The 25,136-nt window shown below is 41.7% G+C and overlaps 1 protein-coding gene across 3 annotated transcripts in view; it reads left to right on the top strand.

Annotated features, from left to right (window-relative positions):
- Window positions 1–25,136, top strand: part of LOC121444457 (H(+)/Cl(-) exchange transporter 4) — a 68,916-nt gene that overhangs the window by 33,132 nt on the left and 10,648 nt on the right. For all 3 annotated transcript variants that reach the window (XM_041646262.1, XM_041646261.1, XM_041646264.1), the window contains 6 exons: window positions 3,322–3,444; window positions 12,362–12,568; window positions 12,677–12,757; window positions 14,037–14,582; window positions 17,274–17,460; window positions 18,424–18,822. In XM_041646262.1, the coding sequence (XP_041502196.1) occupies window positions 3,322–3,444; window positions 12,362–12,568; window positions 12,677–12,757; window positions 14,037–14,582; window positions 17,274–17,460; window positions 18,424–18,822 (1,543 nt within the window). The remainder of the gene's footprint in view (window positions 1–3,321; window positions 3,445–12,361; window positions 12,569–12,676; window positions 12,758–14,036; window positions 14,583–17,273; window positions 17,461–18,423; window positions 18,823–25,136) is intronic.

Raw genomic sequence — 25,136 nt, 5'->3', positions numbered from 1 at the left:
GAAAGCCCTTGCTGACCTTGGAGCCCCTTGCTCATGGGCATTATATGTGTATTTTCTTTCTTTCCTTCCTCTCTCCCTGACTTTGTCTGTCTTTTCTCTCTTCCTGTCTCCCCTATCTCTTTACTGATTTTCAGACATGCTCTCAGACTATATCCCATCCTGGCCTGGAACACACAGTAATTCTCCTACTTCAGCTTCTCAAGTTCTGAGATTTCAGACACGAACTATCACAGCTGGTATATTTGCCTTTTTCTGACTAAAGGTAGTTTCTTCTTTGTGCTGAAGAAATGGAGTTGATTTTTATGTTTTAAGCCGGAAGAAAGGTTTTTTTTTATATCAGTTTATAAAGTAACAGTTTCAGGGAGCCAATTTATACTTCATCAGATCTGTAGCATGAGTAATAAAAACCAGGGGTTCAAACTGAGGATCAGAAAAGCAAAGCGGCCAGCCACCAGCTCTTATGTCTACCTCAGATCAAAATGGGCAATCCTGCCTCCACAAGTCATCAGACTGACGCCGAGCATGACTCCTATCTCCTCCCCTTTTATATTCCTCTCTAGTGCTGGTATTAAAGCTGTGCCACCACTGACTGGCCTCTATGGCTAACTAGTATGGCTGCTGGTATTAAAGGTGTGTACCACCACTGCCTGCCCTGTATGGATGACTAGTGTTGCTTTGCATTCTGATCTTCAGGCAAGCTTTATTTATTAAAACACAAATAATATACCACTATAAGATACTTTCGCAGGAAGCAATCTCCTGTGCACTGGGTTTTGATCCTACTTCATGTTCTGGTTTTGTGGGAGCCTAGCCAGTTTGGATGCTCACCTTCCTAGACCTGGACGGAGGGGGGAAGACCTTGGACTTCCCACAGGGCAGGGAATCCTGACTGCTCTTCAGACTGGAGAGGGAGGGGGAGAGGAGTGGGGGGAGGGGGAGAGGAAGGGGAGGAGGGGGAGGGAAATGGGAGGCGGGGAGGAGGCGGAAATTTTTTTTCAATAAAAAAATAAATAAAAATAAAAAAATAAAAAAGATACTTCCGCAGAAAGTACAATTCAGTAGCTTTGGTCACAGTCACAGAATTATGTAATGATCACCATCGTCAATTTTGGAATATTTTTATCCATAACCTCCCCCCCCCCCATCTGCCTGTTCTGCTCCAGAGTCATTGATTAATAGTCCCAAACAACTGCCAATGACCTTTCTGTCTCTACAAATTTCCCCCTTCTAGACAGTTCAGTTAAATGAATCCATGACTTTGTGGACTTTGTGGATATCGTGTTACTTAGCCTATTGTTTTCCAAGTTGCTTCATACTATAGCCTAAGTCAGCATTTGCTTCCTTTTCATTGCTGTATGATACTCCATTGTATGGCTAGGCTGCATATTATTTGATGAACATGTGTTCTTGTTTTTTGACTAGCATGACAATGTCACCATGAACATCTGTGTTCCAGGTGGGAGCATATAGTTCATCTCCTTTGGGTATAAGTGTAAACTCTGGGAGAAAGGTGACCCCTAGATTTAACATTTTGAAGAATTGGTAGGATGGTTTCCAAAGTGGATGCACTTATTTGCATTCCCGTGAGCAATATATGAGGGTCCTGATTTGCTTACCTACTTTACAACACTTGCTAGCATCTGCCTTCATTGTAGCTAACCTAGTGCGTGTGAAATAGCGTTTCAATGTGGTTTCTGTTATCATCTTCCATCGACCTTTTCTGATCCAATCAGAAGAAGCTTCTGTGAAAAGCAGTTCTGGGGCACATGAATATATGGGTGACCCACAGATCTAGTACATACCTTCATGGCATTTAGAAATTCAGATTGTCATGCATATTTTGCCTAGTCTCCATAGTAAGACTCTGACTCAAAAGAAGGATGATGAGGAGGGACATTGATTGATCAAGGCCAGGTGAAAGAAGCTAGGTAAAAAGCTTTACATTAGGGGTAATAGGAGAACTGTAAAAGTTCGAGTATGTTGGGAGGGTATCTGTAATCTTTTTGAACTTCTCCTTTCCCTGTTTCTTTTGACGGACTTTCTTAGCTGAAGACATTTGCAATGTACTTTGCCATTTCACTAATCCCTTCTCTTGATGGAATATTCCCTCACATCTTAGAAGCAGTCAGGAGTCTTGAAATCTCACACATTCTTGCCATTATTTCCAGAAAGAAATTCTAGACTTGGGTTGATGAGCATGGGCAGATGGGCCTGGCTGACTGCCATCTTTTTCCTACTTGCAGCATGTGTTCCAGGGGAAATAGAGGTGCCTATCTTTTCAACTGGTTGTAAGATTTATTCTTTGTTTCAAAGAATTGCTCTTTAAAAGAGTGAGAAGTTAGTTTTAGCCTTCAAAATGTACTTATTTAAGTGGATGAAAGGTATTCCTTGGGCTGATTTCTCACTACATAGTGTGTGAAATATGTGGCCACATTGCAGTCTCCAGGAACATGTCCTTACATTTAATAGGCATATATGTGGCCATGGCCATGGCCTGACAGGTAGGTAGGTGATCTTTTCCTTTTCTCTTGCTTGAATAATCCAGATGGTGAGAAGGAGCTGAAGCCTCGAGAAAGGATAAAGTACCCAGACTGTGTGCTTGTATCAGAAAAGGAAAGAAAAGACAAGATTAGCTACTTTGGAGTAAATAGTCCAATATATTTTTCTGAAGAGGGTATTCAAGCAGCTCCCTTCTAGGAGTGCCTGTCACATGTTAGCACTTGCTGGAATCTTCCAGAGGCTTGTTAAAATACACTGGGCTGTGTGACTTTGTGAAGTATCTTATTTGGCAGCCCAAGGGTAGGGGCCCACAGGTTATGTTTCTGCCAACCTCCCAGGTGATGCTGGTGCTGTTGGTCCGTGGACCACACTTAGAGAAGCAACCTTCTCAAACATAGAACTGAAGCTTATTCACTGTGGTCTGGGTGTGGCTGTAATGAAAACAAAGAGAGGCCATCCCACCACAGACAAGACAAAACAAATCGTACAGAGTCTCACAGGCAGCTTTTTGTGTGCCACACCTTTTATTAACTACAGTGCAAGTGGTGATTACAACCCAGCATCATCCTTGCTTTCCATTACTCCTGAGATTTCATACACTGGAAGGCTTGTGTAACTAGCTCCTGGAGAAACACCTGATGCTGTTTGTGTGTAGTGACTATAGCAATAGCAAGACCTGGTGCTTTCCTTTATGCAGGCCTGGCAGGAACCTCTCTGAGCCCATCAGAACTTTGCTTTCCTAATGGAGATGGTGGGGTTGGGTACATTACTCAGGTCTGCTATGGTTCACCACTTCTTCCTTCTTTTGTGTCTGCTTTTTAGGGTGCCAGTGCTTACATTCTGAATTACTTAATGTACATTCTGTGGGCATTGCTGTTTGCATTTCTGGCCGTCTCCCTGGTACGTGTATTTGCACCATATGCCTGTGGCTCTGGCATACCTGAGGTAAGTTGTAGCTGAAATCCTATGTGCCAGCTATGATCTCCACAATAAGCTTACTAGATAGGCACTGTTCATTCACTTAGTAGTTAAGAAAACTAAAATAAAAACTAGTTAAGTAACTTCCCTACAGTCTTTAATCTGGCAAGCTGTGAGTTGAACCCAGAAGTCTGGCTTCACAATGAGTACTGTATTCAGCAGTTTGGGTCTGTTGCTTCTCAAATGATTAGACCTCTGCCTTGGAAGCCAAGATAAACTCTTAAAGCCTGAAGAATCTGGGATCACAAAGCATCCACGTAAAATTGCTACTGTAGTAACTCTATGATGTAATGTGAAAACCAGACAGTAGTGGAGGAGCACTACTGGGAAAGTTTACTGGTGATCAGGAGCTTTTGCCATGTTTGTTTTTCTGGTGACAGGGTAATAGGAATCTTTAAAAAATTAATTCTGGGGGCTGGAAAGGTGGCTCAGAGATTAAGAGCCCTGGCTGCTCTTCCAGAGGTCCTAAGTTCAATTCTCAGCAACCACATGGTGACTCACGACCATCTGTAAAGAGATCTGGTGCCCTCTTCTGGTGTATAAACATACATGCAGCCAGAACATTGTATGTATAAATAAATAAATCTTAAAAAAATTAATTCTGCTTTCCATGCATGCACTGGGACTATGCCCATGTGAACATACAGCTCTTATAAATAATTTTCAGCAATCTGATGTAACCACTGTATCAGGGAAGTGACTTCATCATTCACTAAGATCAAATATGAAGCCTGGGAGAATCTGCTGGGTAGAATGATAGTAATTGAGCTGACTACTGAAAGATGCAAAATGAAAAACCAGAAATCATAAAATGTCTTTCAGGTTCTCTCTAGTTAGAACATTTGCATTGCTCTTATGTGGCAATGGAGAGGGTGAGGTGAGAGTAGAATTCTGGACTGATAGTGCCACTGGGTCCCTGTTACCATCTTGAAAGACTTATTTATCTTTGGATATTGTGTTCCATGTATCTCAGGCTATTCACAAGCTTACAATGTAGCAGAAGATGACCTTGAATTACTTATCCTCCTTCCTCAATTTTCCAGGTGCTGGGATTGCAAATGTGGACTACCGTGCTAGGTTTATGTGTTGCTGGGGTTTGAACCCAGAGCTTTGTGCATCCTAGGAAAATACTCTACTGACTTAACTACATTTCCAGGCCAGTTTACCCAGTGTTGTGCCTTCCCACACCAGTGCTGGTCTAGGCAGTTCACACAATGGGGCAGAAGATATCAGGAAGGTGTACTGAAAAAAGTTCAATATAGACGTGTTTCAAGAAAAAGAGTAGAAATATGTATTGATACGCCTTACTGAATTTTTGGAAGTTTATTTTGTCATATTAATTCAAGATCATCCAATCAAACTGCTTTACCACCTGCCTTAGTCAGTGTTCTATTGCCATGAAGAGACCATGACCATGACAACTCTTTTTTTTATTTCCTTCGGTTTTTCAATACAGGATTTCTCTGTGTAACAGCTCTGATTGTCCTGGAACTTGCTTTGTAGACCAGGCTGGCCTCAAACTCACAGAGATTCACTTGCCTCTGCCTTCCGAGTACTGAGATTAAAGATGTGCTCCACCACTGCCTGGCCCATAGCAACTCTTACAAAGGAAAGCATTTATTTGGGGCTGTCTTACCATTTCAGAGATTTAGTCCATTATCAACATGTTGGGGAGTATGGAGGCATGCAGACAAAGTGCTGGAGAAGTAGCTGAGAGTTCTACATCCAAAAAAGAAAGAACTACCAGACCCAGCTTGTGCTTTTGAAACCTCAAAGCCCATCTCCCAGTGGCATAATTCCTTCAGCAAGGCCAAACCTTATAACCCATCCCAAGTAGTTCCAATCCCTGATGACTAATCATTCAAACATATGAGCCTATGGGGGCATTCTTGTTCAAATGACCACATCCCACCCTATTTCCTCAATACAACCAATTCTGTTCTGATGAAGTGTATGTACTTTGAAAGCATATGGTACTATGCAAAATAGCACACTAAAAACCAGAGACTTATGAGAAAATGTGTCAGAGTGTGATCACAATACTTAGAACCTGACAGAGGAAGAGAGAAACCTGCTAAGAACAGTAGCACAGTGTCATGTATGTTAAATGGTCCCCACATATATCAAGTCTAAATAAATACTTCACTTATTGAAAAAACTTGAATGTTCGCTCGTGGAAAGTGGGGGCTAAGCATTGCAGTTTGTGAGAGCTAAGATAGTGTGTATTCCAAAATCAGTAGAAAGTGGTCATAGCAGGTATGACAGCCATGGCACCCTAGCACAGGTGTGAGATGGTAGATATTTGAGACATATTGAAAAGCATATTTTGTGCTTTCCTACACAGCTCAGTTCAACCAGAGACACTTTTCTGCATTCACCCTGGAGTTCTCCTAGGGAAATTATCAATACGCAGTCACAAAATTTGCATTATATGTGAATTCTCTGATGAATGAATAGTATGGGTGGCAGTTTGTATTCCCAAAGCAAGTATTGCCTCAGAACTGACTGTTTTTTTTTGTTTTATTTTTTAAAGCTTTGTTTATTTTACTTCTTTTTTTAAGCCAACATTTATTTATTTATTTATTTTTAATTTATTTATTTATTAAAGATTTCTGTCTCTTCCCAGCCACCGCCTCCCATTTCCCTCCCCTAATTAAGTCCCCCCCCCCCTCAGCCCGAAAAGCAATCAGGGTTCCCTGTCCTGTGGGAAGTCCAAGGAACCCCCCACCTCCATCCAGGTCTAGTAAGTTGAGCATCCAAACTGCCTAGGCTCCCCCAAAGCCAGTACGTGCAGTAGGATCAGAAACCCATTGCCATTGTTCTTGAGTTCTCAGTAGTCCTCATTGTCCGTTATGTTCAGAGAGTCCGGTTTTATCCCAGGCTTTTCCAGACCCAGGCCAGCTGGTCTTGGTGAGTTCCCAGTAGAACATCCCCATTGTCTCAGTGTGTGGGTGCACCCCTCATGGTCCTGAGTTCCTTGCTCGTGCTCTTTCTCCTTCTGCTCCTGATAGAACTGACTGTTTTATTTAACACCCAGAACCAAGGCACCCTGGGCAACAAGGATAGATAATTTTTACTATCCCAATTTATGATCTTACTGTTCATTAGTAGGCATGTTTTTGCTCAAGCTTTTCCCCAAAGAGGAAGATGGTCATTAGGGATGCTCAAAGAGAAATAAAATGCATGCTGGATCAGTCCTTATCCCCTTTCCAAAAACCAGAGATGAATGGTTGTACTGGTGATCTTGTAGGCAGATGTGACCTTTGTCTTTGAGTAGCTGCTCGAATGTTTCTTCTCCAGTGTGAACACTCTTTTTTTTTTTTTTTTTTTTTTTTTTTGGTTTTTCGAGACAGGGTTTCTCTGTGGTTTTGGAGCCTGTCCTGGAACTAGCTCTTGTAGACCAGGCTGGTCTCAAACTCACAGAGATCTGCCTGCCTCTGCCTCCCGAGTGCTGGGATTAAAGGCATGCGCCACCACCGCCCGGCCCAGTACGGACACTCTTTAAATGAAATTTTTATTTATTATTACATCGTGTGTATGCATGTGATGTACACAGATGAAGGGGTATCTGCACATGCTACAATGCTTGTATGGAGGTCAGAGGACAACTTTCCGGAGTCATTTCTCTCCTACCTTCATGTGGGTATTGAACTAAGATCATTAAGCACATTGCCAAGTGCCTTCACCTGCTGAGAGATGTTACTGACCCCAAAGTAGATATCATCATTGGTGAAGTTGCACATTGAAGTTTCTTATGTGATAAAGTGACATGTGACATGGATAATATAACAACGATATCAAGTGTGGCAAGTGAAAAGTGAACAGATCCCTTGAGGATGGGTCTCTCTCTCTTTTTTTTTTTAAATTAGGAAAGTCAGTGTTTTATTTTTTTTCTTTTCTTTATTTTTTTGTTTATTTTTTTTTAGTTGTTGAAAAAACACTCGTGATAATCTGAAAGTTTTATGAACCAATGGAGATTTCACAGTTGAGGTTGGCTAGTAGGAGCCAGCAGTAACAAGGTAGTAGAACTGGAACTCCTTTACCTGGGAAGACAGAACGAACCATGATTCTTGGAGAAGATGGACAAGGTGAAAAGTCTATGTAAACCTGCATTTTTGTGTATGAGAAGAACTTTCTCTGAGTCAAGCCAGATCCCAGTGGAAATTGACTTAAAGTAGGGATTGGAACCATGCTATTTTACGTTAGCAAAGATTGGGCTGAGCTGCTTAAGAAAGAGTACTTTGTCTTCCTGGAGTCATGCAGTCTGCTGGAATATATTGTATGGCAGGTCACACAAAAGCAGACTTTGAAAACAATGCACAGGGGTACATATTCACACCATTTTATAATGCAAAGGATGAGACTGAAGGCCTTGCACATGCCTGGCAAGTACTCTGCTTTTGAGCTACAAACTAGTCCAAAGTAGGTTTTCAAAATTGCTCATCCCTCTGAGATTTTTCTTCCACAATATTTTGATTATTTAAAATAAAAATTCCTTTGGAAAAAAATCTAGGTCAACGAGCACAGCCTACAGAAACAAGCATAATCAATAGAATACAAGAAATAGAAGAAAGAATCTCAGATTCTGAGGACACCATAGAGAAAATAAACGCTCTGATCAAAGAAAACTGCAAAGCCAACAAATTCTCATCACAAAACATTCAGGAATTATGGGACACAATAAAAAGACCAAATATAAGAATAATAGGAATAGAAGAAGGAGAAGAGTCACAGCTCAAAGGCCCAGAAAATATTCTGAACAAAATTATGGAAGAAAACTTTCCCAACTTAAAGAAAGATATTCCTTTGAATATTCAAGAAGCATACAGAACACCAAACAGACTGGATCAAAGGAAAACATCCCCTCGCCATATAATAACCAAAACACAAAATATACAGGTTAAAGAAAGAATACTAAGAGCTGCAAAGGAAAAAGGCCAAGTAACTTATAAAGGTAAACCGATCAGACTTACACCTGATTTCTCTATGGAAACAATGAAAGCCAGAAGGTCCTGGATAGAAGTACTGCAGAAGCTAAGAGACCATGGATGCAAGCCCAGACTACTATACCCAGCCAAGCTTTCGTTCACTATAAATGGAGAAACCAAGACATTCCAGGATAAGAACAAATTTAAGCAATACGTAGCCACGAATCCAGCCCTACAGAAAGTAATAGAAGGAAAACCGCAACCCAAGGAATCCAACATTGCCAACGCTGCCTACAATAACTCAGGCATCTAGCGACCCTTCACTAGCACAACTCAAAGAAGGGAGACACACAAATTCTACTTCCAAAAACAACAAGAATATCTGGCATGAACAACCACTGGTCATTAATATCACTTAATATTAATGGTCTCAACTCACCTATAAAAAGGCACAGGCTAAGAGATTGGATACGAAAACAGGATCCAACATTCTGCTGTTTGCAAGAAACACATCTCAACCACAAAGACAGGCATCTACTCAGAGTAAAGGGTTGGGAAAAGGTCTTTCAAGCAAATGGTCCTAAGAAAAAAGCAGGTGTGGCCATATTAATTTCTAACAAAACTGACTTCAAACTAAAATCAATCAGAAGAGATCGAGATGGACACTTTATACTCATAACAGGAACTTTTATCAATTTTTAATCTGTACTTCCTGAGTCCTGCTGTGGATTACAGATGTGTGTCACTGTACCCACTATAAACATCTTAAATGCTTGAGAGTTTTTGTGTAATAAATGCACTGTATAATTTCTGTAAAGCACATTTGAAAATGAACACTTGAGCTGAGGGGATAGCTCAGTGGGTAAGAGTGCCTGCTGCACAAACTTGAAGGCTTGAATTTGAATATTCAGCACTTAAGTAAGTTGAGCATGGCTGTACATCCCTATAGCATCAACATGGTGGAACAGAGATGGGCAGGTCCTGGGAACTCATTGACTAATCAGCCTAGCAGAAATAGTAAGCATCACGCTTAGTGAGACACACGGCCTCAAGGAAAAAGTAGACAGTGATAGAAAAGACATCTGACATCCTCCTTTATTTTCTATATGTGCATACATAGGTGCATGGACCCATGTCCATGCACCCACATACCACACATACACACAAAGAAAATAAAAGTGAACACTTGTGGCTTAAGAGTTTGGAGAAAACGTACGTACTCTGGGAACTCTCAATTTAGAAAAGCCACAAGTGTTAACTACCACCTGGACAAGAAATTGCATCCTCAGAATTTATTCTTCACTGATTTCTGTTCTTTACAAAATACAAACATTCATACAAACATTTATCTATCAGAAAGAGCTTTGATCATAATGGTAACACCACAATAAGAGTCTCCGCAATACATCTCACTAAAGCCCTGCATGCTTCAGTTTCTATCAATTCAAATTAAAGTAATTAGAGTTGGGCATCTCCTGGGAATGCATCTGCCTTCTTTAGTTCTTAATTTGATAATAACAATTTTATAAAATTATTTTAGAGAATTACAAAATACCTATTACATTGGCGAATTCACCACATGCCATTGCTGGCAGAGCCTCAGGTAATTTAGATGTTTGTGATTTTCTAAGTGGTATTATGCTTTTAAAATGTATCCTGGGGTACAAATCCTTATAAACCGACTGACAAAAATTATAGATATTTTTATTTGTGGCAATAAATAGGACTAGATTGTGGCAGGCATAATCAGATATCTCTTCCATACAGAGTTCCCATATCCCCAAAGCACAGGCTCAATTAACGTAACTATCACTAGTTAAATACGAGTTTGACCACAACTAGTTTATCTGAGTAGTTAAAGGCTAGTTCAAGAAGTACTGTCTGGCCGGGCGGTGGTGGCGCACGCCTTTAATCCCAGCACTCGGGAGGCAGAGGCAGGCGGATCTCAGTGAGTTCGAGACCAGCCTGGTCTACAAGAGCTAGTTCCAGGACAGGCTCCAAAACCACAGAGAAACCCTGTCTCGAAAAAACCAAAAAAAAAAAAAAGTACTGTCTGACTACAGCTAAGAGTCCTCTTATATATTCTGCAGGAATGAGCTCACGGAGAATTTTGGGATCTCTCACTCTCCTTCCCTCCCCTATCTCCCACTCTCTGTTCTCCTCATCCTCTTTTCCTCCTTCTGAAATTGAAAGCTGATTTTCTGAGTGACTCTGTGGTGCACATCTCTAATCGCAGCACTTGGGAGGTGGAGGCTTGAGAATCAGGTCAGTTTGACCTGTATAGTGAGAGTCTGCCACTAAAAGACAAGAGGTCTCTCATAATACTAAGATAGACTCCTGTGCACACTCCTTTCAAGCCTACTTATAATCTCCTCAAACCAATAAAGCTGACATGATAAACAATGCAAGTGAGCATTGGAAAAAATAGTGTTTCAGTGATGAACCTTAAATATTGAGAAGCTAGGGAAATTTCTGTTACTTGTTTCGGGAGTAGAACATTTTGAAATCACATGACTGTAAAATTCCTCTTTGCCTTGGCTGCATCTCTGGGCAATTACATTAGATCTCTGTGGGGGAGAGTTAGATCTTGCTGCCATCTCTGTAGGGAGAGCGACTCTTTGACATTTTCTAGTTCATCAAGTGATTCTGATGAGGTTGAAAAGCATTGTGTTCACTGCTTGAGAAGTTGTTTTACTTGACTGAGTAATGTCCACAAGAAGATATTTTTATGTATGTAACTGACACTGAAATGGGAAAACATTATCCCATAACATAGCATACAACTGGGGAAAATGGCTAGGAATTTGATTAACTGGCTTAGTGTCTCATGAATCTAATCAGGAACTTGAAAGTTACCAGCCCAATGGCAAACAATCACTCATTTTTATCCAATTGTGGCAGAGGTTGGAAGTAAGAAAGTATTGAACCACTTGAGGGGTAGACTTCATTATACAAAGTCCATCATAGATCCTGGCATCCAATTAAATTCTAAGCAAAGACTGCAATGTACTTGTGGGGAAAAAGCCATTGTTTGCATTGACAAAATGGAGCAAGTCTGTAAAGGAGTAAGATAGTTCTCCCTGTACTCAAAGTCCTTTTCAATATGAGACAGCAGGAACAAAGTATATGACTGATACATATGGAAACAACATAGTGAAGTCCATTATTTTGGATGCTAAATTTATCTGTTTAAAAAAGCAATCTATGACTAAGCATGGTGGTACACAACTTTAATCCCAGCACTAGAGAAGCAGAGGCAATGAATCTTTGAACTAAAGGCTAGCCTGGTTCATGTAGTGAGTTCCTGTCCAGCCAGGGTCACATAGCAATCTGTGGTACTTCCAATATACATGCTAATTGCAAAATTTTATTTAAGTGCTAATTAAATTGAAAAAAAAAGCATTAATGTTAGGTAGATAAAAAGGAAACAAATGGTAGACATACTTTGATTTTGTAATTGTTCTAATTTGTTAATTATTGGTATTAATCTCTCTCCTTTTTTTCTTTTTTTGTTTGCTGAGACAGGGTTTCTCTGTGTAACAACTCTGGCTGTGCCAGAACTTACTTTGTAGACCAGACTAGCCTCAAACTCACAGAGATCCACTTGCCTCTGCCTCCCAAGTGCTGAGATTTAAAGGTGTGCACCACCACTACCCGTCTTGGTGTTAATCTCTTATTGGGTTTAATTTATGAATTCAACTTTAATATGGTATAATACAGTTTGACATAGTCTGGGTTTCAGGTATCCACTGGGGATCTTGAAATGTATCTCCATGGGTAAGAGGGCTACTGTAATAAGATACAAACTTCTGCTGGTACAAAATTCTAATCAAAAGAACTGAACCAGTTCCTTCCATTCCTCTAGCTTAGTGAGTCTTGTTCAGAGTCATTGCATCTTCTTTCTCAGCCATGGACCACTGTAGTTCATTCCTCTCACTATCTGTCTTCTGTTCCAGATAAAGACCATTTTGAGTGGATTTATCATCAGAGGCTACTTGGGGAAATGGACACTGCTAATCAAGACTGTTACCTTGGTGCTAGTTGTGTCCTCTGGCCTGAGCCTGGGGAAAGAGGGGCCACTGGTGCATGTGGCTTGTTGCTGTGGCAACTTCTTCAGCAGCCTTTTCTCCAAATATAGCAAGAATGAGGGCAAGAGGCGTGAGGTAAGTCAGCTCCTGCCCACCTCCACTGGAAGGGGACTTCTTGGAGTCCCTACCTTATCCCACATGCACTAAAGTCCCCAGAGCCCATCTTTGACTTTCACTTTGCAGGTGCTTTCAGCTGCAGCTGCTGCTGGTGTCTCTGTGGCATTTGGTGCTCCCATAGGAGGTGTGCTCTTCAGTCTAGAGGAGGTAACGGGCGGTAGAATGAGTTTTTGTGGTTTGGAGTGACCAACAATGTGAGTGACTGACAAAGCACCAAAGTATTGAATAAGCTTCATGCAGTTGATTAATGAACACAATTTCTGCTGTTAAATGTGTTCTCACATACTGCTTTCAAACTTGCCAACATAAAAGTTTTAGAGCGATTTCTGATGTGGGAATATAGACAAGCTAACTCCCAACTGGGTTTTGGAACCTAATGAATCATTCCAGGGGGTAGCAAACATTTCTCTGAAAAGGTCAAGATAGTTAACTATGTAGGTTTCTTGAGCCACACACCTTTTTTTGCCACAGCCAATTGACTATGTCTTTGCAGCAATATCCATGAGTAGGCATGGCTATGTGGCTGAAAACCTTATAAGCTTTGAAATTTCACCATTATTTAGTTCTTATGTTGCTTTTAAATGAATATTTCAGTTTATAAGTAGTTACTTTTGTCCCCCTAACCATTCATAAATATAAAAACTCTGCTGCCATAGAAGTATATTTTCTGGGCAAGGAGTTGACTTATAAGCCAGAATTTTCCAGCCTTTAATCTATTTTGTTATTCAGACAACAAGACTTATTGAATTTGGGGAGATTTCAGTGACATGAACAGTATTATGAGTACATATATTTATTTTTATCATTTTGTGGTGTTGGGAACAAAACTCAGGGTCTTGAGCATATTAAACTTGAGCATATTAAACACATTATACCCTAAGTCTTTTATTTCTCTTAAAAACATAGCTCAAACCCATTTTTATTAAAGCTATACCACTTTTTTTGTTTTGTTTTGTTTTTCGAGACAGGGTTTCTCTGTGGTTTTGGAGCCTGTCCTGGAACTAGCTCTTGTAGACCAGGCTGGTCTCGAACTCACAAAGATCCGCCTGCCTCTGCCTCCCAAGTGCTGGGATTAAAGGTGTGCGCCACCACCGCCCGGCTAGCTATACCACTTTTGATATTTATTAATTTTTGTAGTGCTAAGGATTGAACCCAGGTCTTATGACTGCCAGATAAAAACTGTAACACCAAAATGTATCCAGAACTCAGCTTGCCATTCTGTGTGTAGACTTTAATTCCCTTAAATGTCTTTGCTCATGCTTTTTGGTCACAACTAAACATAAACTGGTAAAATGAGTAGAATATACTTTTGGTTTTAGTCCGTGTCTTTTATGCCAAGTGCCAACGGTTAGCTGCTCACCCAAGAGAAAGGGTCTGGGCAGCCCTTTCTCTGGTCACTCTCTGATTTTCTATTTGTTCATTTTAGGTCAGTTACTACTTCCCCTTGAAAACCTTGTGGAGGTCATTTTTCGCAGCACTGGTAGCGGCTTTCACACTGCGCTCCATCAACCCCTTTGGAAATAGTCGCCTGGTTCTCTTTTATGTGGAGTATCATACACCCTGGTATATGGCCGAACTCTTCCCTTTCATCCTGCTTGGAGTCTTTGGGGGTTTGTGGGGAACCCTCTTCACACGCTGCAACATTGCCTGGTGCAGGAGGCGTAAAACTACCAGACTGGGGAAGTACCCAGTGTTGGAGGTCATTGTGGTGACAGCCATCACTGCCATCATCGCCTATCCCAATCCATACACTCGTCAGAGCACCAGTGAGCTCATTTCTGAGCTGTTTAACGACTGTGGGGCTCTTGAATCCTCCCAGCTCTGTGACTACATCAATGACCCTAACATGACTCGGCCTGTAGATGACATTCCAGACCGGCCAGCTGGAGTTGGGGTGTACACAGCCATGTGGCAGCTGGCCTTGGCACTGATCTTCAAAATAGTCATTACTATATTTACATTTGGCATGAAGGTAAGTGAAGAAGAGGGAAGAGGACGTGCTTTTCTGGGTACAGCACATTGTTATCCAAAATAAAATTATGATTGGAAGAAGAGGAGCATTTTTAAATGTTCTCATGTGCTTAATCTTCTTTTAATCAAAAGGAATCAGTTCTCAAAACAGCAAGCATGTGAAGTAGATATTTTATTCCCATTTTCTTTTTCTGTTTTTTTTTTTTTTTTTTTTTTTTTTTTTTTTTTTTTTATACTGGGTCTCACCATGTAACTCTGGCTGGCCTAGAACTTGCTAAATAGACCAGACCAGCCTTGAACTCACAGAGATCTTATTGCCTCCCAAGTGCTGATATTAGAGACATATGGTACCACATCTAGCTATTTCCATTTTCTAGTTGAAGAAGCTGTAGGTGGATTGGTCTAGCCTAATTTATAAGATATTTATTGGAAACAGGGCTGGATACCAAGTCACCTCATTGCCTTGGTTTACCTGCTGAGTGGGTAGTGGCAGACAGTGGACAAACAAAGCCCAATTTGGCGTCCATTTCAGTCAGTAAACATCCCTTGAAAACTGTCTGTATCATGCATTAGGTCTGAGAGGTACAGAGCCCTTGAAAGGTACAGGGCTCTGGAGAGACACACCCAAAGCCAGCATTTAGAGAATCTGTACTGAGCAGTTTACCTGCTGCATCATCATCATGACAGCACAAAGTAATTGCTCCCCTGTCTGGATTAACTAGGCCCATGACATGGGCTGTTTGTATGCCTCTTTTCTTGAAGTCGTTGAAAGCTGTGCATAATAGCACATGCTTCTAATTTGGAGAGAAAACAGGTTCTTCCATTCTGGTTTAAAGGACTGTTTTAACCCTGCCCAACTGTATATACCTCCAAGGGCACTGATACATTAATGCTTTCTTTTTCTCTTTGAGGTGGTGTCTCACTGTTTAGACCAGACTGTCTCTGGACTTGTTGCCTCTGCCTCCTGAATGCTGGGATTGCAGATGTTAATGCCATGCCCGGCCAAGTTGATCATTTTAAAGTATAGAGTTCATTGTCATTATGTACATCCATAATACAGCATAACCATTGTCTATTTAGATTCAGAACTTTATTATTCAACCAAAGATGCCATATTGATAGTTACTCTCCATCCTCCCCTCCTCTAGCCCTTGCAGCCATTCTGTGTTTTCTGACTGTAGACTTACCTAGTCTGTACATTTTATATATATATGGAATGGAATGAGTGCCCTTTTGTGTCTGGCATCCTTCCCCTCAGCATCATGGTTTCAAGGTTCATCCAATGTTGTACCATTTTCCAATACTTTGCTCCTCTTATTGGAGTATTTCACTATTGTAGTATTTCATTCTATGTATATTCCACATTTTCTTTATCCATTCATCTTTTAATGGACATTTGGATTGGTTTGCCTCTTAGCTGTTGTGAATAGTACCATTATTTCTATTTAAAAACTTATCAGAATATACCATTCATCAGAGTTAGTAAAAGCTTAGTGAATTTTCACAAACCATGAGTATGTGCAGCCATTATTATTGTGTGGTATTCACAAATGTTTTCTTTTTGCAACTTCTCAGAAATGATGATTTCACAGGGCACAGGATGTGTAGAACTCATTAAGTAGATGGCTCATTCTTAATCTTCCATTTCTACCAAAGGAGTTTGTCTTTGTGTCCAAGGAAGATGCTATCAGTCCTTTATGCTTAGTAAGAAAGGCCTATATTGAAGTTAAGAGGGAGTCAACGATTGTGGAGTAAGGGAAATCCAAAAGAGACGGTTTCTTTAAGATCATTCCAAACTCTAGAAATTGCACAAGAGGCTGCTTCCTCCCCTTCACTTTGGTGAGGTTAAAGATCTGCCTCCATTTTCAGATTGATGACTACTGGGATGGTGAGAGGAGCTGCCACTGGGAGATCTCCAAGCTTGTGGGTTCTCACTGAATACGGGGAGTCAGAGCTTCTGTAGCCCATCTATAAACCAACTAAGCTAAGAGATATTTTCATTCATAGAAGTAGAAAACTCACCGCTACCAACTACTATTAGGCCACACAGTCTGCTTCCTTGTTGTCCTAAGATGGCTGAAAAATATTCTGAAATTTGTGTCTAGTCAGGAAGGGGAGATTTTTATCCTCTCTCCCTGATAAGTGTCCAGCCAGCACCCTTTGAAGAGAGTACTAAGTCTTTGAAAAGCTTTTGAAGGATCCAGAACTGCTATGGTGACACAATGCACTCAGTTTCTTTATTTTACCTGGGAACAGTTGAAGGCCTTTCTCATCTATTCTCATGCTGTGGCTTGACATTTAATTTTCAAAACCAGTGTGAATGACACAGTTCGGGGAGTGAGAAAGTTGTGAGAGGCTCAAGTGACAGATGCTGGCTTGGAATGTTATCTGCAGTGAAGCTTATCATTCTTTGATGCACAGCAGGCAGAGGGGCTGGCTTTTGAAGGAGAGGAAATGAAAGTGTCAAACTGTGTTCTTTTTGAGCTGCAGTGGAGTTCAACAACTAAGCAACTGAGCAGGTCGAATCATTTGTCTCACCTTTTCCCGGCTTACTTGTTTTGAAGAGCTGTGTCTCCTTTGAAGACCCAAGCCACATGCAAATGGGGTGGGGGACTCTCACTCTCCTTGGGACTGGGCAGTAGAAGTGGGCCTCCTTTTCTCAGGCTACCTTTTCTCTTTGTGCCCCTTTGAGATTCCTTCAGGCCTCTTCATCCCCAGCATGGCTGTAGGAGCCATGGCAGGCCGGATGGTGGGAATCGGTGTAGAGCAGCTGGCTTACCATCACCATGACTGGATCATCTTCAGGAACTGGTGCAGGCCTGGAGCAGACTGTGTCACACCAGGACTTTATGCGATGGTGGGAGCTGCAGCCTGTCTAGGTACAGCCATAGGTGGGGAAGGAAGAGGGCAGGGTGCTGATCTCCCTTAGAAGTCAGACAAGAAAGAAGAGATGGCTTCACTAGGGATAAGGTTAGGCTATCCTCTGATAACAAGCAAATTCCTACATCTTAGTAGCTCATGTCTTGTGCAACACACACAGACACACAGACATACAGATACACACACACACACACACACACACACACACACACACACACACACGCCTTCAAGTGTTAGCAGAAGGATTCTCCTCTGTCCAGCCATCCAGAGCCCATGGTGATGAAATCTCTACTGTCTTATAGCTGTCCCATCTAGAATATGGCTTCTAAGCAAGCAGTGATTCTGCCTCTGGTAATATTTGGAGACACTTTTCCTTTTCATAACTATAAGTGCCACTTGTGTGTAGTGGGTAGCAGGCACAGCGATTGCTTAGCTTTCAAGCATAGCACCTTCTTGATAACATAGAATAGCCCAGCCCCAAATATTTCATGTACAGAGGTTAAGAGATCCTGGTTTAAGTTTATTGGAGTAGGATTTGGTGGGAATTGCCTTTCAATACCTAGGGATTTAAAGCCTGATCCCTGTCCAACTCAATATTATAATAATCTCTCCAGCTTCTTGGCTTCTGAGTTGCTTGCACTGTCAGGAGCCTGGCTAGCCTGGTAGGACCCTCTCATCAAAGGGTCAGGCACATTAACTGGGAGAATAGGCACCCATGTTCCTGGGAGTAGAGCTCCCTGTGGAGCAATACAGGTCCCTGATGCAAAGCTGGGTTTAACATTCCCTGAGCCCCGGCATCATGTGGGACTGACTTCATGGAACAAGTATGAGATGGACAGAAAGTTCTCATTAGAGAGCTTGCCTGGGGTGAAATTCTGTTCTGTGAGCTTGTCTGTTTGCACGAATCACATTCTCATGGGGTCTGTGGCTGAGCTGTCACATCTCACTGTTTTCTGTTTTAGGTGGGGTGACTAGGATGACGGTGTCACTGGTAGTCATCATGTTTGAACTGACTGGAGGCCTGGAGTATATTGTGCCCCTGATGGCAGCTGCTGTCACCAGCAAGTGGGTGGCTGATGCCTTTGGGAAAGAAGGGATTTATGAAGCTCACATCCATCTGAATGGGTACCCATTTCTCGATGTGAAGGATGAGTTCACCCACCGTACCCTGGCCACAGATGTGATGCGGCCCCGGAGGGGAGAACCACCATTGTCGGTACTCACCCAGGACAGCATGACTGTGGAGGACGTGGAGACACTCATCAAAGAGACAGACTACAACGGCTTTCCTGTGGTGGTCTCCAGAGACTCAGAGCGTCTCATTGGCTTTGCCCAGAGGCGAGAGCTGATCTTGGCTATAAGTGAGTATGGACAGGGAGGCTCTCACCTTTCCTTTGATCTTGGCTATAAGTGAGTATGAACAGGGAGACTCTTACCTTTCCCTCAGAGCCTAATGGTAGCTTTTGTGGCCCTCGAATCTGCATATGGGTCTCAGGGAGTTCACTAAGTCAGGGGCTTCCTTGACAAGCCCCCAAATGTCACTCAATCCTAAGTTGTCAGTCCTAAACCTGTGCACGAATGGACAACACTAATTGGAGTCAATGGGCTGTGTGTGCATACATATGTATATGCATATATGTAATATCTATACAAGAAGGGAACATGAAACTTAGAGGAGGATATGGCAGAGAAACATAGGAGGAGCTGGAAGGGGAGAAGAAGGGGTAGAAGTGATGTAAATACAGTGCACTCATTGTGATTATGTGGTTGTACAAACACATTTAATGAAAAAATTTTTTTTAAAAAGCCAGAGTCTTCCAAGCTTTGATTGAGAAGCCAAGGACAATGGCACTGGGTTTTGATCCTACTGCATGAACTGGCCTGTTTGGATGCTGGAGGCGGGAGGACCTTGGACTTCCCACAGGGCAGGGAATCCGGACCGCTCTTCAGATTGGAGAGGGAGGGGGAATGGAGTGGGGGGGGGGAAGAGGAGTGAGAGGAGGGGGAAGGAAATGGGAGACGGGGAGGAGACGGAAATTGTTTCAATAAAAAAAAGATACAAATTCTGAGCTGGGTGATGGTGCCACATACCTTTAATTGCAGCACTGTGGAGGAAGAGACAGGTAGATCTTTATGAGTTTGAGGCCAGCCTCATCTACAGAGTCAATTCCAGGACAGCCAGGACAACACAGAGAAACCCTGTCTCAAAACACCAAAAAAGAAAAGAAGATATAAATTCTAAATGAACTAATATGGCCCGCAGGAGGCTGAGAATCTGTAGTCCTTCTGAGCTTCCCAGGCATGTCAGTGTTTCTGCCACCAACTCACATTGTGAAGAGCCAAGGTTTAAAGGTTTAAACTCAAGCCCTGGGGTAGATATCCCTGGTTAGAAAGTAGTTGCTGTGGGTACAGGCAGCCACTGGAAGTCTATTCCTGCTGGGAGTTATGTTGCTGCTGCTGTTTTTAAAGGAATTTTTGACTAAAGCTGAAAGGAAGGGATGCTTGAGAACAAAGTTAAACAACATAGCTTATGTCAAAAATGGACTTTTGGGTAGCATAGTCACCCCCAATTAAGTGTGGGAGTTCTCTCTGGTACCCCACAAGTCTTTGCTTCAGTCTCTGCCATTATTTCCAATCCAACCACTTGGGGCCTATGTGGGTTAGCAAGCAGCATCACTAGAAATTAGTTTGATGTGATTAGGTTTTCCTAGTGTTTGAATTGAAGTCAATCACCCCGAGGGTCAGGCTCTTTCCTTTGGTAACAGAGAAAGGAATGATATACGGGTGGAATATTCCAAAGACAGGCTGTTCAAGGAAGATAATCTATGGATCCTTTTCGCCAGGGATGGCTACACTGGAAGGAAAGCAAGAGGTAGACCTGGGTAAGGGTTATAGAGAGAGCTCTAGGCAAGGAGAAATAATGTGCCTCAGAGGACTGAAGTTCTGTGGACCTCAGGATGTAAGCGGTTGCAAAGACCAGTGTAGTCCATCTTCTCATACACGACAAACATCAAGACCTGCCCATCAGCAATCTTGCTCCATGACCTGTGAAATACCCCTATATCACATGGGGACAAACCTCTGGCACAATTTTCCTGCCCATAGGACAGTGTTACATTCCACCACATCTTTCTGAATGTCCCTGCAGTGTAACAATGCGAACTTCTTTCTCCTGCCTGACTGCTGATTACCTCACTGTGAACACATCTTCACCAGACTGCTCTTTGGTCTGGCTCTTTGTTCCTATTTCCCAGGCACTTCCTTTTCTATTTTTAAAACCCTTTCCCCGTACTAAATAGCTTAAAATATATTTAAGATATCTTCCACTAAAGCTATCCAAATGTTTGTGTAGTGTGCTTGCTGCCTTCTAACTTTAATGGTTAACTCACACAGAAAACAAAGTTTGAGTTTACATTTTAGGAACAATGGCAAATTCCTGTATGAGTGCTCAGAGATGTTTCTCTTTATATAGGTCCTGCCTTGGAACAGGGAAGTGCCTTGAGGGGTAAATATTGCCCAACAAATAATAAGATCGTTAAAAAGTTGTTTAAGAAGGGTTGGATTTGTTTTAAAATAATATAATCAGTTGCCTTTAAAATGCATTCAACCCCCCAAAAATCTTTGATGCAAAGATTGAGTTTAGAACCTGAAATAATAAATGTCACATAATCCATTACCAATTGTGTTGCTACAGGCACACCTGCTAAGAGACATCTTACTAATTTTGGTTAAATCCATTACTGTAATCAAGTGGGAAGCGATAATTGGCATCAACTGGCGGGGGAGGAAATTTAAGCTCTGCAAGCATGCACCCCCTCAGAAGCTATGTTTGGAATATCTGAAGAGGCACCATGCAGTGCAAATCATATTTCTGTGCTTTTGATTAGGCCCATCATAGTGCAGAAGCTGTTATTTCCACGACTTGCTGAAAGGCGAGGGGTATTTTGCTCCAGGGAATCAGACAAGCTGTTTTCCTAAGCCATGGAAGCTGAGGGATCACCACATTCTGGTGGTGAGATTCAAGGCCTGTATTTGAGGAATTATATGCCCTTGTATGACTATCAGGATAGGACATTAAACATTCTGCTAAAAACTCTCCCATGCCAAGTTTACTTTTAAGGGGATTAGAAGCAGAGCTTTTGCAAGGAACTTTCAAGAAAGTTATCATGAGTAAAGAATGAGAAATAAGCAAAATAAGGATTTTCTTCCAATCTGTTCTTTTCTTCTAAAACTTCAAATCTTTTTTTTTTTACATTAGCAAACAAAGTAATGGCTCTCCTAATAGTGTTTTCACACATATGCGTTATTATGTTTTGTCGTTCATAATCTTTCTCTGGAATGCCAGAACCCAGCCATTGCCTTTATATTAGAGAATGATGGTTAGCACCAACTCTTGGCCATCAGAGTTTTTTAGCCAGTGGGGCCCTGTGTGTGACCCTTGTTCAAACTCCTGGCAAGTGGATTTTACCTCTCATTACTCTTTGCAAATATGAAGATCCTTCTGTTCTCAGCAGGGCTCAGAGTTTTCAAGTCCTGGCTTCTGCAATTAAGAAAGTACAGGTTCCAAGAGGACTCAGTGGGAAGCCACAGAGATGATTAAAGGAATGGAAAGTTAGAGTTATGGGGAAGAGTTTAGGGAACTCGCAAGTTTTTCATCTGGTGGATGACTTAATAATGATTCTCCAGCATATGGAAGATGCTTACTTGCATAAAGGGATCCGCCTTCAGGACCAAATGAGAAGACAGGTATCAGATATGCCAGACAGACGCTTAAGTGTAGAGGTTTCTGTCTGGAAGCACTGTTAATTATTGGAATGGGTCATGTGGAATAGTGGTGTTAATTACTTTCTGCTATGTGTTAAAATACACAGCGTCTGTAAGATTTTTCCACGCCTCGGTGGATAGTATCTAATAGAATAATCTGCTTTTCTTTCTATGTAGTCTTTAAATCATGTCATTCTGCTACTTAGCGCAAGAGTGGTTGCTTCCAATTTTCCATTTTAATCTTCCTTGTTAATTGTGTTTGTTTTATGGAAGCATTCTTAACCAAGTGAATGATAGAGCGTTGCCTCACTGGAAGCAATTACTCTAAAGTAAAGGCTTTTAACCTTAATACCACTGACATTTGGATGTGGTTGGGACTGTCCGACGCACTGTAGGGTTTTGAATAGCATTCTTGCTTTCTCTCCACTAAAATCCAGTGGCACTCCCCCCTTTCCATTTTGTAACAGCCCAAAGGGCCTCCAGACATTACCGAATTCTCTTAAGACTGGGGACAAATCTGAATCCAGTTAAGAATCATTGCTTTGAAGCCACTCATAGACTTTGTGGGTATTTGCTTATTTCTAATTTTTAAATTTTTCTTTATCAGTCCCATTATGTGAAATTCATTTCCCCAACACTGTATTTATTACCCTCTTTGCATCTGACACTCTTGCTGCTGGAAAGTGGAATATGAAGTCGAGCAGCTTTAGTAGGTGCTCATGAAATATACATCATTTTTTTGATTCTTTTTTTTATTGAAAGAAAAAAAAAGAAATTCCCGCCTCCTCCCAGCCTCCCATTTCCCTCCCCCTCCTCCCACTCTTCTCCTCCTCCCCCCACTCCTCTCCCCCTCCCTCTCCAGTCCGAAGAGCAGTCAGGGTTCCCTGCCCTGTGGAAAGTCCAATATACATCATTTTTAAAGGAACTGTGTCCACCCAGACTAGTTCTAGTACAATATCATGATGAAGCCTTCTACAGTAAAAACACTGAAAGAAACATTTAAGTGCTTGAACTCTCAAAAATTTAAAAATGAAGTTTTTATTACATTTTAAAAGTAAAGGTAATTCAAGCTCTTATGTTATTGAAAAAAATTGGAATTCTTTTGCTAATGATTTCTTTTTTTCAGCAGATTATTTTTTTATTACTTTATAAATAATACCAATCGAAATTTCCACTTCCTCCCCTCCTCCCACTTCCTTCCTGCTCCACCACTCCTCCTTTTCCCCTTGCCCCTCCCCCTCCAGTCCTAAGCGTGAACAGGGTGCCCTGCCCTGTGGGAAGTCCAAGGCCCTCCCCACTCCATCCAGGTTTAGCAAGGTATGCATCCAAATAGACTAGGATCCTAAAAAGACAGTACATGCAGTAGCTTCATTCTCACTACTGTTCAAAAGGGCCATCATTGCTAATATTCAGTGCATTTTCTTCATGTCGTTTGTGTGTTAAAAAAAGTATGTTTGAAGATTGAAGATATGACTCAGAGGTATATGTATAGCACCCCCTTCTCTAGAGTTTGAAACCTTAATGTAAACCTTTCAAAGTTTCAAAGTGACCTAGGAGAGCCATTGTGAAAGGAGCAACAATTGTCATCCCAGAATAGCAAGAAGCACAGCTCAGATTCCTATCTTACCCTACCTGATGGTTAAAATCCTTGCCTGGTGGTGGATAGCCCCTGGACATTCCTTTCTAATGCCTCCTTCCTCCATGAAATAGGCTCTATTCTTCACGACAAAGACATTTAGTAGATTTTATCCATTCATGCTTATATGCATGCATGTGACAGAAACGTTTTGTGTTGGGGCTAAAACGATGACTCAGCAACTTAAGAGCACTTGCTAAACTTCCAAAGGATCCAAGTTGAGTTCTCAGCACCCATGTCAGGTGGCTTGCAACTGCCAGTATATCTATCTATATGTAACTCCAGTTCTAGAGGGTCCAATGCCTCCTTCTGGCCTCTATAAATTCTCTCTCTCTCTCTCTCTCTCTCTCTCTCTCTCTCTCTCTCTCTCTCTCTCTAGATCCTCCCTTCTCTCACACACATGTGCGTGTGTGTCGCCCTGGATATCCTGGAACTCACCCTGTAGTCTAGACTGGCCTCAAACTCACTGAGATCTGCCTGCCTCTGCCTCTGCCTCCTGAGTGCTGGGAATAAAGGCATGAACCACCACCACCTGTCAAAAATAAATCATTAACAAAATGTTTTGTGCCTACTGCATGCTTAGAACTTGGCAAAAAATGATATGCTGGTGTGCAAGACTTCATTGAATATGTAGCTATTTATCAAGGTTTCTTCGTTGAATGTGCAGCTGTTATTATCAAGGTTTCTTCATTGAATGTGTAGCTGTTATTATCAAGGCTCAAACAGTATCAGTAGATTCTGAGGAAACATGAGCTTGCTATTTATTTCAGCATCTGGGCTGGTTGGTTTTATGAGGGACTTGGCAAATCCATGTGATCAGTTCTTGATTAAGGCTTGTGGCTTGATCCAATCCTGATGTTCAAATATGATTGTTGAAGTGGATGGAAATTATGTTATGTAGGGCTTTAAGAGAATATATTGGTTTGTGGAAATGAGCAAATAAGTATGTACTGAATATGGCCTCTGTGCCTGAGAGCTTTAAGACAGAACCCCTTGGATTAGGAAACAAGAGCACAGTGTGTAGCCTGTAGTGTGGATTATGTAGGACCTGCAGTTGAAAACATGCACATCAGTGTCATTGGGTATTTGTGGTTGAATCACATCCCATTTGATATAACAGGATTCAACCTGACCCGTATAATGTGCAGGCATTTGCCCAGCAGGTCCTCCTTTCCTCTTTACAACAGAGCCCCCCTTTCAGACTCAGCCTGACTCCAAATGCCGCCAGTTTTCCATTAGTGTACTCTATTGCACTAAATGCTCTTAGAGGAGGCA

This window comes from Microtus oregoni, unplaced genomic scaffold, assembly GCF_018167655.1.
Source record: "Microtus oregoni isolate MIOR12 unplaced genomic scaffold, Mior012 000127F_ref0000509, whole genome shotgun sequence".
NCBI lineage: Eukaryota > Metazoa > Chordata > Mammalia > Rodentia > Cricetidae > Microtus > Microtus oregoni.
Note: the sequence above shows the minus strand (reverse complement) of the source record. Positions and strands in the feature narration are given on the sequence as shown.